Here is a 12295-nt window from a genome sequence, read left to right as displayed (position 1 = left end):
TATTGTATATAATGTTGGCACAACACAACACTGAACATTTGCAGAGCAAATAATAAAAAAAAAACTTAAAAAACAGAACATAACTTTTGCATCTTCTATTTCAGATAAACTGTGTGCTATTGCAAAAGGCACAGGAAGCGATGACATGTTCAGTTTTACACTTACACAAGTCACCAGCAGATACAACAGGAATTTCCTCTTCGTAGGAGTAACCAGAAAGCAGGCGAGGGGCTTACAACAAATTTTGCACTTAAGTTAATATCATTCCAGCCTTTCAAAAAAAATAAGAAGGTAAACAAAGTGATATCTTGTCAGAAATGTGTGCTGTGCCACAAACCAAAAACTTTGAGAATATTCACGTGCAAGACGTTCAGCATCTCATCACACAAGCAAGCTTGAATGACTTTACAGCTGGGCCACCAGTGGGCTTTTTCTTTACATAGTTTCTCTCAGGGACTTTCATATTGTCTACTGCTGTTTGACGTCAACCAGGTTATAACACCTCTTCATCTCCACATTACCCACCACAAGTCCTGTTACCCACAACCTTGATCATGGTAAACAATATTCAAAGTATATTAAAAAAAAAAGCACAAAGTGAGGTACTGGCATGAAAAAATACAGGACATGCTTGATGTGAAATGTAAAAACAAACATGCCCATCTTAATGTAATTCTTTTAAATGGAATGTGTCTGAGCATATCACCAAACAAAAAGAACTGCTGAACTTAAACAGTGTAATAACATGTATCAGTTCACAAATGCAAACATGGTAGCAAGGTTCACATACAGCAATAGATAATCATGACATTACTTCCACATCACCAGTAAATATAGTTCAGTGCATTCAATACCCTGCTGAGGGTAATACACATTTATAGCACTCATCTCTAATAGATGACAATGGATTCATCTTGTTCTTAAATGCTATTAACTGCAACTGCAAAGGCTTCTTTTTTGTGGTAAATCCTTTGAATAGAAATGGTCATACAGGTTTCTTGCCAAAAACAGCCTTAAAATGTTGTTTCCTTTCCAAAAAGGAGCTGTTGAAAACCACTTGGAAAGTTTTGCTTTTCAGTGCACGCAAGAGAGTATAATCACAACAACAGATAGCATGAGGCTTCCTGTCAGTGACGGCTGGGACCACTTGGGTAGTTTGCAGAGAGAAATACAATGCTGTGCAAAAGCAGTGACACCTCTGAGTCTGCAAAAATGAAAGAGAGTAAAAAATACATGCTAATGTAATAGCTATAAAAGAATCATGCAACATTTAGGAAGTACTTAAAAGATAGCATTATCTCAAAAATCCCCAAAATGCTTTAAATATAACTCAAAGCCTGATCTTTAAGTCACAAAAGGTAGTGGATATTTTGTCTTGACTATTGTACATAGAACAAGTAGTTCCTATTTTTTTAATGTGTGGAGACAATGTGCATTTATCACATTAGCTAGTATGCAGATTTAGCCTCTAAACAGTTTTTCAGGGCTTCCGGTATAACCTAACAGAGCCAAGATTTTTGTGTCCGGACGCTACTTTAGAATGCAGAATATCTTGATAAAGCTGATTAAAAAGACAGACAATAGCCTGATGGTTTCCAGATGCATTTTGGCAAATGCAATCCCTCTTGCTCTCCTTCTGAATTGTAATTGGATTCAAAGCAAAGCCTGCTCAAATGTAATTGTCAGCAGATTCTGAATTATGAGAGAAACAAAAAATGCTACCAGTGTCAAAAAAATCTTATTCCTTGACTTGGCATAAACCTGTAGAGCAGCAGATTGTCCACTTATCAGGCTGTTCACACTGTTTTGTTAGGGCCATAAGCTGTGCACCAAACACCTCCTCTAGAAAGTTCACCGGCTCATCATCTAGGGTCATGTACTGAACAATAAATGCAACATGCACAGGTAATGCTGAATTATATTGAATTTTGGTTCCAATTAAATGCCCTTTCAGATTAAGTATTTTTTAAATGTTTAACTTTAGAGTAAAGTCCTGCATCAGTGAATGAACTGAGTATTAACATTCAAGTACAAACAGACACTTCATATTCAAATAAGAATTAACTTAAATAATTTTCTGTTCTGTCACTACACGTGTTCTTGAGTGAGACCGTTTCTGTAGCTACTTAAAACTTTGATACTACTGCAGTACACAGAAGGAGAACGGCTTGGTTAATCTTCATAAAGATGATTTATGTTAGATAAACATGCAGTATATTTCATCAGCCATTATCTGCAGGGTGTTTCATTTGTTTAACAGTCACAGGTGTTGAACTCCAGGCCTCAAGGCCCGGTGTCCTGCAGGTTTTAGATGTGTCCTTAATCCAACACAGCTGATTCAAATGGCTAAATTATCTCTTCAACATGTCTTGAAGTTCTCCAGAGGCCTGGTAATGAACTAATCATTTGATTCAGGTGTGTTGACCCAGGGTGATATCTAAAACCTGCAGGACATCGGCCCTTGAGGCCTGGAGTTTGACACCCCTGGTTTACAGAAAAAAAAGTGGAGCGCCATCTGTTGGAATCATGTCAAATAGCAGTACAGACTCATTCCAGGAACACTTTTTAATCATACTATAGCATCAAGCTAACTAACTTCTGGGATGTTGTTCTGGTCAGTTAAGTAGCAGAGTGTGTTTATAACCAGTTTATAACCACTTTTTTGGTGCACCAGAGGGGCACCAATGAGACAACCATGAAAATAGGAATGATTTTACCTCATGGGGGCCAGTGACATTTTTTCCCTTCTCATCTTTTCTGACAGATTTTTCACTCGTTGGCTAGGGTCAGTCTCACTACTGGTAACATGAGGCAATACCTGGGCCCTATAGAGGCTGCACAGGTAGTCCCACTTCTACAGGATAGCACATTAATGCGTACAATTTCCAGAAGGTTTGCTGTGTCTTTCAGTGCAGTCTCAAGAGCAGGTGGATTCCAGGGGACAGGCTGTAGAAGGTCGTTAAGCCATCAGCAGCACCGGGATCGATTACATTTCGGCAAAAAGGACGAGCCTGTTAAATAACTTTTTCACTTTAACTTTCAGGGTGTCATTAAATTTAGCCCTCTGTAGGTTGATAACTTCCATGTCCATCACACAGTATGCCATTCTTTCATTCCTAACATATTACCCAGTCCATATCAGTATAGATATCTAGCATGGTTTCTTTTCGGATGTCTTTTCAAAGTGTTTTTAATTTTTTTGAGCAGTGTACATCCAACAAATGTGCTGCACTTCAGCTATCCACAGCATCCACAAAGCACATCAACTCTAAATTGTGCCCCACATACATATGCATAAAGCCAGAAACTCTCATTTCTATATAGGGAACTTTAGTTTAGGCTCATATTTACTTACATTTTGAACTATTATTTTATTCCATGGTTTTCTGACTCATTGCACAGTAGAAGCAATCAAGTCTCAGCTACTTTATTAGACAGAAATCTGTGCAATATTCTGTCTGGAAATTTCTCTTCACATAAATCCTCTTAAGGAAACTGGTAAAGTTATTTTTATTACAATTCTGGTGATTTTTCTTTGGCTCTCATCAAAATCTTTAGGGTAGGTGACAGAAAAAAAGAATCTATACTGCAAATCCAAATAATAATAATACCTTTCAATGAGCTCGACACCTGAAGCCACTGGGACAACCATTCGCGACACTGGTTAACACCAAGAACATCAGCATTAAGGCCCCTTAGATAACAAGCCTGAAAGGAGGAAAACATCAAGTATTTATAAAATGGCTTACAGAGGAAGGCACTAAGTATATAAAGTCATGGAGAGTGATGGACCTGTCTGAGTTCAGAGTCATTCAGCTGGTGAACGCCCAGTCTGCTGAGGCCCCGGTCCAGTTGGAGCAACTCCAGCCCGTGGCTGCTCAGCCGTTGGCCAATCAAGAAGCCGGGGAGACGTGGCGTCAAGAAGAGCAGCGGGCTGATGTGTCTCTGATTAGCCATAAAAACATGAATACGAAGGCTTTACTAAGCCTTTTGCATTCCTGTTAACTGAGACAGAAAAATGTCTTTGTGCAAAATGTGAGAGAAAAGTGGAGGAGTTTTACTGACCATGTGATCAACGCTCATCCTCCTTATACCCAAAGGAGGTCCAGAAAACAGGCTTCGAATAGCAAGGATTTCAGACGCTTTGGGGTTTGCTCCACTTTGGACCTGAACAAATATCAAACATACATGTACTGGTTAGAAATGAACAGATCTGCAAATCTGTACTGTTCCACACAGTTCACAGTCAAACTTTGTGGCATTTAGGCACCATCGTGACTGACTCCTGCAATGTTTATTAAAGTGAAGAATGAGAACTAGGGTGCATCCATAATGAACAGTTTGAAATTTAAAAAATAAGTTGTAGATTTCTAATGAAAATAAATGACAGTTATCTTCGCAAACTGGCCAAGTATCCCAGCTATGTGTCCAATGTTTGGAGTGAAAAACTGTGCGAAAGAATACTTAGCAGAGCAGAAAAACAATGCACTATTTTAAAACAACTGACAAATTAAGAGTGAGGATTTCCATTGTCTTAATAAGAGGGGGGAAACATTAAATAGCAAGTGAGGAGTCAGTTTTCACAGTCGACATGGAAGTGGGGAAAAAAATAGACAGCGTAAGAATCTCTCAGACAGAACTGTAATGGCCAGATCACTTGCACAGATCATCTTCAAACCACAGGTATCAGGTGTTTCCCCAATAAGCATGGGTTAGTACTAGAAGCAGGCCAAGCACAGACAAGTGATGAAATGGCAACAAGATTATAAGCACCCAAGAAAGCTGCCAGGACACATGCATGGAGCACAATAACCACAGACTGGTCATAGTGCGCATGCTCTCGGCTCTCCACCACTAAAATCTAACCAAATCATCAGCTGGATAGCCTTTAGTGATTATGCAAGTGCAAAGCTGGGTTATTGAGCAAGGGAAGAAGATGGATCAGTTTGATGAGTCACATTTTCTCTTACATCATGTGCACAGCCAAGAGGATGTGTGTGCGTGTCCTTAACTTTGGAAGAGATGCTGGCAGGATATGCTACAGATTTAGTGCAAGACAGTAGAAGAAAAGTGATGTCTGGGCAATGTTCTGCTGAAAAATCTTTGGTTCTGACATTAATGAGGATGTTACTTTGAGACATAATATCTAGCTATTCCTTGATAACTCGTGCTACATTCAGGAAGATAACGTTATAAGGGGCCACACTGTAAAAACTGTTCGTGAATGATTAGTGTACTTTGCAAGCAGAAAGCAGTACTGCTACACATTCCCGATACTTACTTTTGCACACAGGTCCTTAAGTTGCCTCTGTAAGTGACCATTTTTGACCTGCTGACTCGTGTGCTCAAGTCCTTTGAGCACTGGCCAGTGGTGCCGAGCTCTGAGGGAGTGGTACACTCTCCGAAACTCCAGCTGCTGGCTGGGAGTCCAGAAGTGAGGGATCAGGAGCTGACGGGGGAAGAAATACCTGTCGATGCAGGAGGAGGTTTTCTTAGCAGAGTGAGGCACAATAAGTGACAGAAAATGATTAATGAACAGGGACAGCAACATAAATAAGCCTGCAAATCAAATGAGATGGTTATTTCAAGAGGACTCACATCAAGACAAAAACCAGGTAGTTGGCAAAGGGAGGGATGGATATGATCACCAGCGGGATGGCCTTGATCAAGTCTCTGCGAAACTGTCAAACACAAGTCAAGTGAGCCAAGTTACTGTGAGACATTACAGCCCTGAAACACTGACAATGCATAAACTAAAAATACTACACTGCCATAAACACAGGAATTGAAACTTTACCAAAATCTACACTAATTTATGAGAACGGGTGACTAAACGCTAATCCTTCCCCTTAAAAGATGCTCTGACAGTCCTCACAATTATGAAATTAATTTTTAAATACCATTAGTATTTATTCAGAGCAATAGCTCAGATTGAATACCTGACGTACAAAGTCAGAGAGATGAATCGGCTGAGATGTGTGGAGGAGAGAAAGTGGGATTATTGGGAGAAGGATGCAGAAGATGAGGCTGACGAGCAAGAAAAAAACAAAACAAAAAGGAGCTTTACGGTTGTTTTGACAGGAAATGCCGATGGTTGGCATGAAAAGGGGAGATTTAGAAGACAAGAAGAGTTGGAAACAGACATTCCACTGAACTGATCAAAAAGAAGAAGCTGCCAAAAATAAATAAGAGCATTGCTTACATCAGCATTACACTTTTTTCAATGCTGATAAAGTAGATGACCTTCTCTACCTCCTGAGGCATGCCATCCCACCCCTAATGCACCTGAAGTGCTAGCACCTTGATAAATCCTCACGCCTGTTAACCTAATATCAGACAGAATTAACTCATTATGACCGGTTCAAACAGTGGGTGTTTGTTTTTTCTTTTTATGGTTGATTTAAGCCTTTTCATTTTAGGAGTTTAAATTAGAATATATTCATTTGTTATTTTGATCTTGAATTCTGTTTTTCTGTCTATTAATTACTGATGACTGCCCTAAAGAGTATAATAGTTTATTTGCCTTTAAACTTTTAAACAGTTTTGCCAATTAGTGTCAAAACAAAATAGAACTGGTTTTATTTGTGTGCATGGAGATGGTGTTAACCCGACATGAATTCCCATTGCCGGTATTACACTAATAATACTCCAATCGAAAATCTAAATAAAACAGGATTATATTGGATTTTCTGTGACAAAATGCATCACATTTTGGTAGATAACATGATAGAAAACGCAACTTTTTTTGCTAAGAGTGAATGTATGAAGGAAAGGATTTTTAAAAAGATCCCAGATAAAAAAAAAAGCAGAGGGAATTTCTATACAAGTGAATTTCTTTTTGCAACCAGGGTTCGCCTCCTGCTGGCCATTAGACAGAATGCAGTCAAGAGAAAATTTTACACTCCGAAGCAATAGCATCATATCAACAATCAAAATCCAGTATATTCCAAACTTTTGCAATTTAAAAAATTAAAAAAATCAAATAATTTTTTCCTGACTTATTGCAGATTTAATAATAAAAAAATGAATGTAATTAGATTTAATACAAATTTAATAATAATCAAGAAATTACTCATTTTCACTGAGCTATAAGCAGTTTGATTCCCTCCATTTCTAATATGTGTGGAAAATTCTGATATTTCTGTGTGCAGTGTGGTAATCAGACTCACCTGTCTGAGTTTCTCCATGTCCCTGTAAGGCAGATCCTGGAACTTTACTCCATCAGACCACATTTTTCCTTTTATCCTCCTGATATCTTTGGCATCTCGGAACAGTAGCTTGAATCCTGGAATGAGTGACAGAAAAAATTGTTTTAAATATTACTGTAGATTTAAAAATGTTATTTGACTCTTAGAACAAAGTGCTTTGTAGCATGCTGTTTATTTAGACACCAACTCCTGAGCCTGCTTGTACTCCTGTAGATGTTCACTTTAGATTGGGGCCACAAAATGGTATAATTATATAATCATTTGTATATTACAAACAGTATGTAGTATGCAATGTTTGTTTGCTTGTTTAATGCAGTTTTAATAGAGTAAAATGAAAATTTGACTTGCAGGACCTGAAAAAATAAGCTTGTGTAAGTGATGGACAAGAACAGTGTTTTCTGGATATCATGCTGCTGATGGGGTGATGTTTGAAAGAAGACAACTGGACTTCTTTAGGTTTTTGAAGACAGTTCACCTACTGTCTTCAAAAGGCTTTTTCAATTCTTGAACAAAAGCAGACAAACCCATACAGGAAGTAAAGACCCTGAGGACCCTGATGTTAGTAGACCAGGTGAAACGATCATATTAAGGTCATGGAATATGAGAAATCTGGCTATTCATATCCTTGTATAAATGTCTTATTTTAACTCCAGATTCTGATCATGAGTTGGGTCTTGAATTCTCTCTCTCTCTCTCAGCAACTTTCATCTTCACAAACCTTCATATATAAGGTGCCTATGTACTACAGCAACCTGTTTCCTGTCCCTAGTCAGGTCTCCCAACCTCATTGTTGGGCTAACAAGACTCACAGGGCACTCCTGCAGTGTTTTTGGAGACCTCAGGAGTGAGTAAACCGTGAGCTTACCTTCCACGAAAGTGTGATAGAGCAGAAAAAAGCGGGGAAATCGCTTTTTAAGGAAATCTTCATATTTGGTATTAGCCCACTGGAGTTTGGAGGCAACATAACGAGCAAAACCTCGTCTGACTTCGGACGATGAGTAGTGTCTACACAGGGGCAGTCTGTCAGAGCGGAAAGATATTATCTGTCATTAAAGGAATAAAATCTTTGTTTGTACATTAAAGAATTAAACATGATTACTCTTTATCGTTGGGGTGTGCACCAATCACGATATAATAATTGCTCTGATGAAAATATCAACAACGTACTTTAATTTAAAAAAATATATATATATTTTCAATATCTCTTATCAGCCGGTAGGATATAGCTAGCTTAGCAAAGGTTCACGAAACACGAGTAAAACAAAAATGATAAATGATGGAAGCGACAATGTTAATCGGCTTCATATATACCTGAACTGACAGAGCACGTAGGGAGAGTAAAGACCATGTGTTATCCTGTTTTTACCGAGACGACAGTGTCGGATTAAAGACAGTTGACTACACAGACTCGAACAGGACAGCGCCATGTTTGACAGGCAGCGCACTTACCGTAATGACGCTCATATACAGCAAAGATGAAAGTGAGTCAGTTACCGTAATGGAAAAAAATGGTGACAGGCTAAATATGAGTCACATGCTACTAAGTGTGTAAAATGATGGCAAAAAATAACCTTTTTTGATTTATAAATGTAAATAAGCATTCTAAAAACACTGACTCTTTCATATTTTAATGAACCATCCATTCACAAAATAAAATGTCTGCTATGATATAAGAAAAATATGATATGATGTGATACAAATAAGTCCAGTTACAAATAAGTCTTTCATTATAAGTATATTACATTTTGTTGTTTTCGCTGCTCTAATACAATAATTTCTAATCTTTTAAGATCACTAAAGAATTTCAGATTTTTTCTTATTCTTCATACTACTTCTTTGCCAGTAGCTGTGTACTTTTATGTTAGCATTTTACTTTGAGTACTGGAATTTTACATGTAATCAGTAGTGTCTACTGTATGTACTCTTACTTTTGCAGTTCATTTAATTTGGTAATTCTTCCAAAAGTCAGTGCAATTTAATTAGCATGTTTTATTGATGCTATTTATCATCTTTACTTAAAAATGAGTGGGTACGTTTTGCACGGACAACTAATTTAATTAGCTGCTTCTTCCACCATAAGCCAGAGATTCAGTTTGCACATTTTATTGATAGTATTCATAGTTCATATAAAAAGATTTTTTAAAAAGAAAAAAGCTAAAATCCCCATAGAGCTAATAAAAAAAAATTTGTGCTAAAAATCACGTGACTCTTCGCGAGATTTAAAGAAGTGGGGCGGCTCTGGTTGTTTGATATCTTTTGAGAGAAACGGCTCTCTTTCACGGTAATTTTAAACTGCTTCTAGGCTTTATTTGAACCATTTTCTATAAACTTTACAAAAGTTAAGTGCAGGTGTTTAAAATTCACGTGTTAGTGTCTCAGGCAATGTGCTGAGTACCTAGGCAACTTTTTGCTAACAGACTTTGGAAACGGGCCAGGTCTTCTTGTTGCATATTTTACGGTAACGTTTGAACGTTTGATGAGCTAGGTACTGTGAAGCGTGTCCACGAGTTAGCTCTGCGACTTATTTTAGCCATAAAGAATGGCTTTATATCAGTCAAACGTGAATATTTGGTCATCATGGGATGTTTAATCAGGTCAAAGAAGAACGGGGTGTAGGAACCACCTGCACGTATACTGCGACACAAAGAGTTGGGAAAAAGAGCTAGCTTCATTCACTAAGGTCACTCATGTTTCTGTCTTTGTACACATATTAGGAGTATTTGTTTTCCTTCTTCTCTATATTTAAAAGTAATCCAAACCAGCAGGCTAAGTTAAGCTCACTTTGGGGTGACAGAAAAATGTTGCACACCTGCAGAGCTGAAGGGTTAATGTGGTTATGGAGATTGTGAATGCTGTGCCATGTGTTGGCATTACCAAAGTGCAAGCATTTAGTTTACACAATTCCTGTGTGTGTGTATTTGGGGGTGGGTGGTTATATTTTAATTTAAACTGTTTGGCTGCCCACAGTAAATCCCAGCTACAGATGGCGAGCAATTTCGTAATTGGAAGCACCACCAGTCCCTGCAGGACCCCTTCTGCAGAGCCAGCACAGCTGGTGGAGGAATATGGTGAAACCTCCCCCCCCCCCCCCCCCCCTTTTTTTTTTTTTTTTTTTTTTTAAACATTTTAAGATGTTGTCAGTACTTTAAATGCTAAGTTAATGCATTTGCTTCTCACCCCCTTTAAAGATGGGAAAGGAAACACAGACCCAGAAAAACTTCTTCAGTGCCCTTTTGATAAAAACCACAAGATCCGGTCCAGCCGCTTTCCTTACCACATCATAAAGTGCAGGAAGGTGAGTCAAGTGCTAGTATCTTTAAAATTTTAAGTTTTAGTTGTATTTTCTTTCTATTTTACATTAGTCTGTCAAATTGAGTTTACTCATTTTAGTTTTGTTTTTTAGTTTCAGTAGTTCCAGTGATGGGTTTTAATCTTATAAGAGAGTTTGGCCTTGTTAGAAGTTCACAGCAGCCATTACAATGCAAACATTAAATCTTGGAAGGGCCTCGGTGTCATGCAGCTGAGTTAAACAGCATCCTATTGAATAATCTAACTGCTGAACCAGCGCTTATAATTTTTTTTTTTATCCAGCACACATCAAAACACTAAAGTAGCCAAATGTTCTCCACTGGTGGATGAGGGAGAATAAAAAATGCTAAGTGGAGAAGCTGGTACTGGTCTTGAGTAATTCCCTGGCTTGAATGAAACTTTAGCCATGACTGAAAGTTTAATTGTTTATGTAAACTCTCTGCAGAACCATCCCAAACTGGCCCGTGAACTAAAAACCTGCCCTTTCAATGCTCGCCACCTGGTCCCCAAACATGAGCTGGCTCACCACACTGAGACCTGCGAGGACAGAGTTCCTGTGGACATGGAAGAAGGTAAGATTGCTTCTTTTCTTTTTTTCTTTAACTTAAATTTAATCATGTTTAACATCGTGAATATTTCTTATTTTACACCCCTATTACAGATGGAAGTTCAAGTTCAAATGGACCTTGTAACTGGCATGTCCCAGTTAGCACTTGGGTTAACCCAAACATGACTGAGGATTGGGATCAAGGTATGACTTATGACCTCATCATCTTGGTATTGGCACAAGGATGACTAACCCCCTTAGCTGGCTGTGTGAATCAAGCGTTAAAGTGCTTTAGACTCGCTTTCCTTGTCATGGAAAGCTGAAGACAACTGCTCCTCCTGCTTGAAGCTTATGCTCACTTGATCTGTGACCTCTGTAAACGCTTCATCTGGGTTAATGGTCTCAGTTGCTAGTTTTAGTAATTATTACTGAATAAAAGTCTTTAAATCTGGAAGATTGCTCAGGCCTGTTATGATGAACTGCTACTGTGTAAAATGTGAAATATCCCATTTCTCACCTAGATCCATCTTTTTCAAACCTTGTCTGAAAACTGCTTTTTTCCTTTCAGTTAAACAATACTTTCCATTTTAAGAATGGGTCCGAGATCTTAAATGCACCTGAAATATAAACTTTTTGTGCTGCACCCTGAGACATTGAGACAATACTTAGTGAAAGTATTAAGGTAACTGTCCCATCTTGCAGAGGCGGATAACACTGCTCCTCCATTTGTGTGGGGTGAAACCAAAACCATTGGGCCAAAGTAAGTCAGCTCTTCCATCAGTCTGCATCAGCGAACAGTAGTTTTTCTTTGTTCTCTAACTGTTGTCTCTCTCCCACCAGACAGGAAACAAGACCCACCAACAATCTTGGTCCAAAGTTTAGATCACCCAGTGACATTCCATGGTCTGGTTTTTAAGCCATAATTTGTATTTACTGCAGGTCCTGATAGCTCATTTTAGGCCTATTGCATATGCAAGCATGTTTAGGTATTTCCCTTTTTAAATTTGTTCTTAACATTTTTTTTAAATCTCCCTCAATGTGACTCATGCCTTCTGCCAGATGCAGACTACGTTGATGTGATATGTCCACTTTTTTTTTTTCGTCGTGTCTAGCATCCTCACTGTTTAGTCAGACTGCATTGTTGCTTAATAAAGCTGTTTACGTGAGGAAACTTGTGAGTAAATTCATTTTCAGTCACATGCTATGCACTGATTCAAGATGGTTTAAAGGC

At 38.3% G+C, this 12295-nt stretch overlaps 2 protein-coding genes across 3 annotated transcripts; one reads left to right on the top strand and one right to left on the bottom strand.

Annotated features, from left to right (window-relative positions):
* Positions 1-37: 37 nt before the first annotated feature.
* Positions 38-8645, bottom strand: letmd1 (LETM1 domain containing 1). The gene is made up of 9 exons (XM_063464089.1): positions 8520-8645; positions 8074-8228; positions 7170-7285; positions 5599-5681; positions 5282-5468; positions 4066-4167; positions 3793-3945; positions 3612-3708; positions 38-1204 (listed from the first exon to the last, which is right to left on the bottom strand). The coding sequence occupies exons 1-9, from the start codon at positions 8633-8635 to the stop codon at positions 1128-1130; spliced, it is 1086 nt and encodes a 361-aa protein (XP_063320159.1). The 5' UTR covers positions 8636-8645; the 3' UTR covers positions 38-1127.
* Positions 8646-10154: 1509 nt separating this feature from the next.
* zgc:56699 (uncharacterized protein LOC405758 homolog) lies at positions 10155-12221 on the top strand. Of its 2 annotated transcripts, none has more exons than XM_063465196.1 (6): positions 10155-10276; positions 10397-10503; positions 10963-11089; positions 11179-11268; positions 11767-11824; positions 11909-12221. In XM_063465196.1, exons 1-6 carry the CDS (start codon positions 10192-10194, stop codon positions 11985-11987), a joined length of 546 nt encoding a protein of 181 aa, XP_063321266.1. In that variant the 5' UTR covers positions 10155-10191; the 3' UTR covers positions 11988-12221. The 2 variants fall into 2 exon arrangements, with proteins under 2 accessions (XP_063321266.1, XP_063321267.1); XM_063465197.1 differs by having other exon boundaries at positions 11905-12221.
* The last annotated feature ends 74 nt before the right edge of the window (positions 12222-12295 follow it).

The sequence above is a fragment of the Pelmatolapia mariae genome, linkage group LG20 (assembly GCF_036321145.2).
Source record: "Pelmatolapia mariae isolate MD_Pm_ZW linkage group LG20, Pm_UMD_F_2, whole genome shotgun sequence".
NCBI lineage: Eukaryota > Metazoa > Chordata > Actinopteri > Cichliformes > Cichlidae > Pelmatolapia > Pelmatolapia mariae.
Note: the sequence above shows the minus strand (reverse complement) of the source record. Positions and strands in the feature narration are given on the sequence as shown.

Excerpts from the sequence above, each read along its gene's own strand:
- letmd1 (XM_063464089.1), bottom strand. The coding sequence starts at position 8,635 with ATGGCGCTGTCCTGTTCGAGTCTGTGTAGTCAACTGTCTTTAATCCGA. Across the intron at positions 8,229-8,519 it reads TACGTGCTCTGTCAGTTCAG|ACTGCCCCTGTGTAGACACT; the intron begins GTATATATGAAG and ends CCGCTCTGACAG. Across the intron at positions 3,946-4,065 it reads GGATGAGCGTTGATCACATG|AGACACATCAGCCCGCTGCT; the intron begins GTCAGTAAAACT and ends ATGGCTAATCAG.
- zgc:56699 (XM_063465196.1), top strand. The coding sequence starts at position 10,192 with ATGGCGAGCAATTTCGTAATTGGAAGCACCACCAGTCCCTGCAGGACC. Across the intron at positions 10,504-10,962 it reads ACATCATAAAGTGCAGGAAG|AACCATCCCAAACTGGCCCG; the intron begins GTGAGTCAAGTG and ends AACTCTCTGCAG. Across the intron at positions 11,825-11,908 it reads ACCAAAACCATTGGGCCAAA|GAAACAAGACCCACCAACAA; the intron begins GTAAGTCAGCTC and ends CCCACCAGACAG.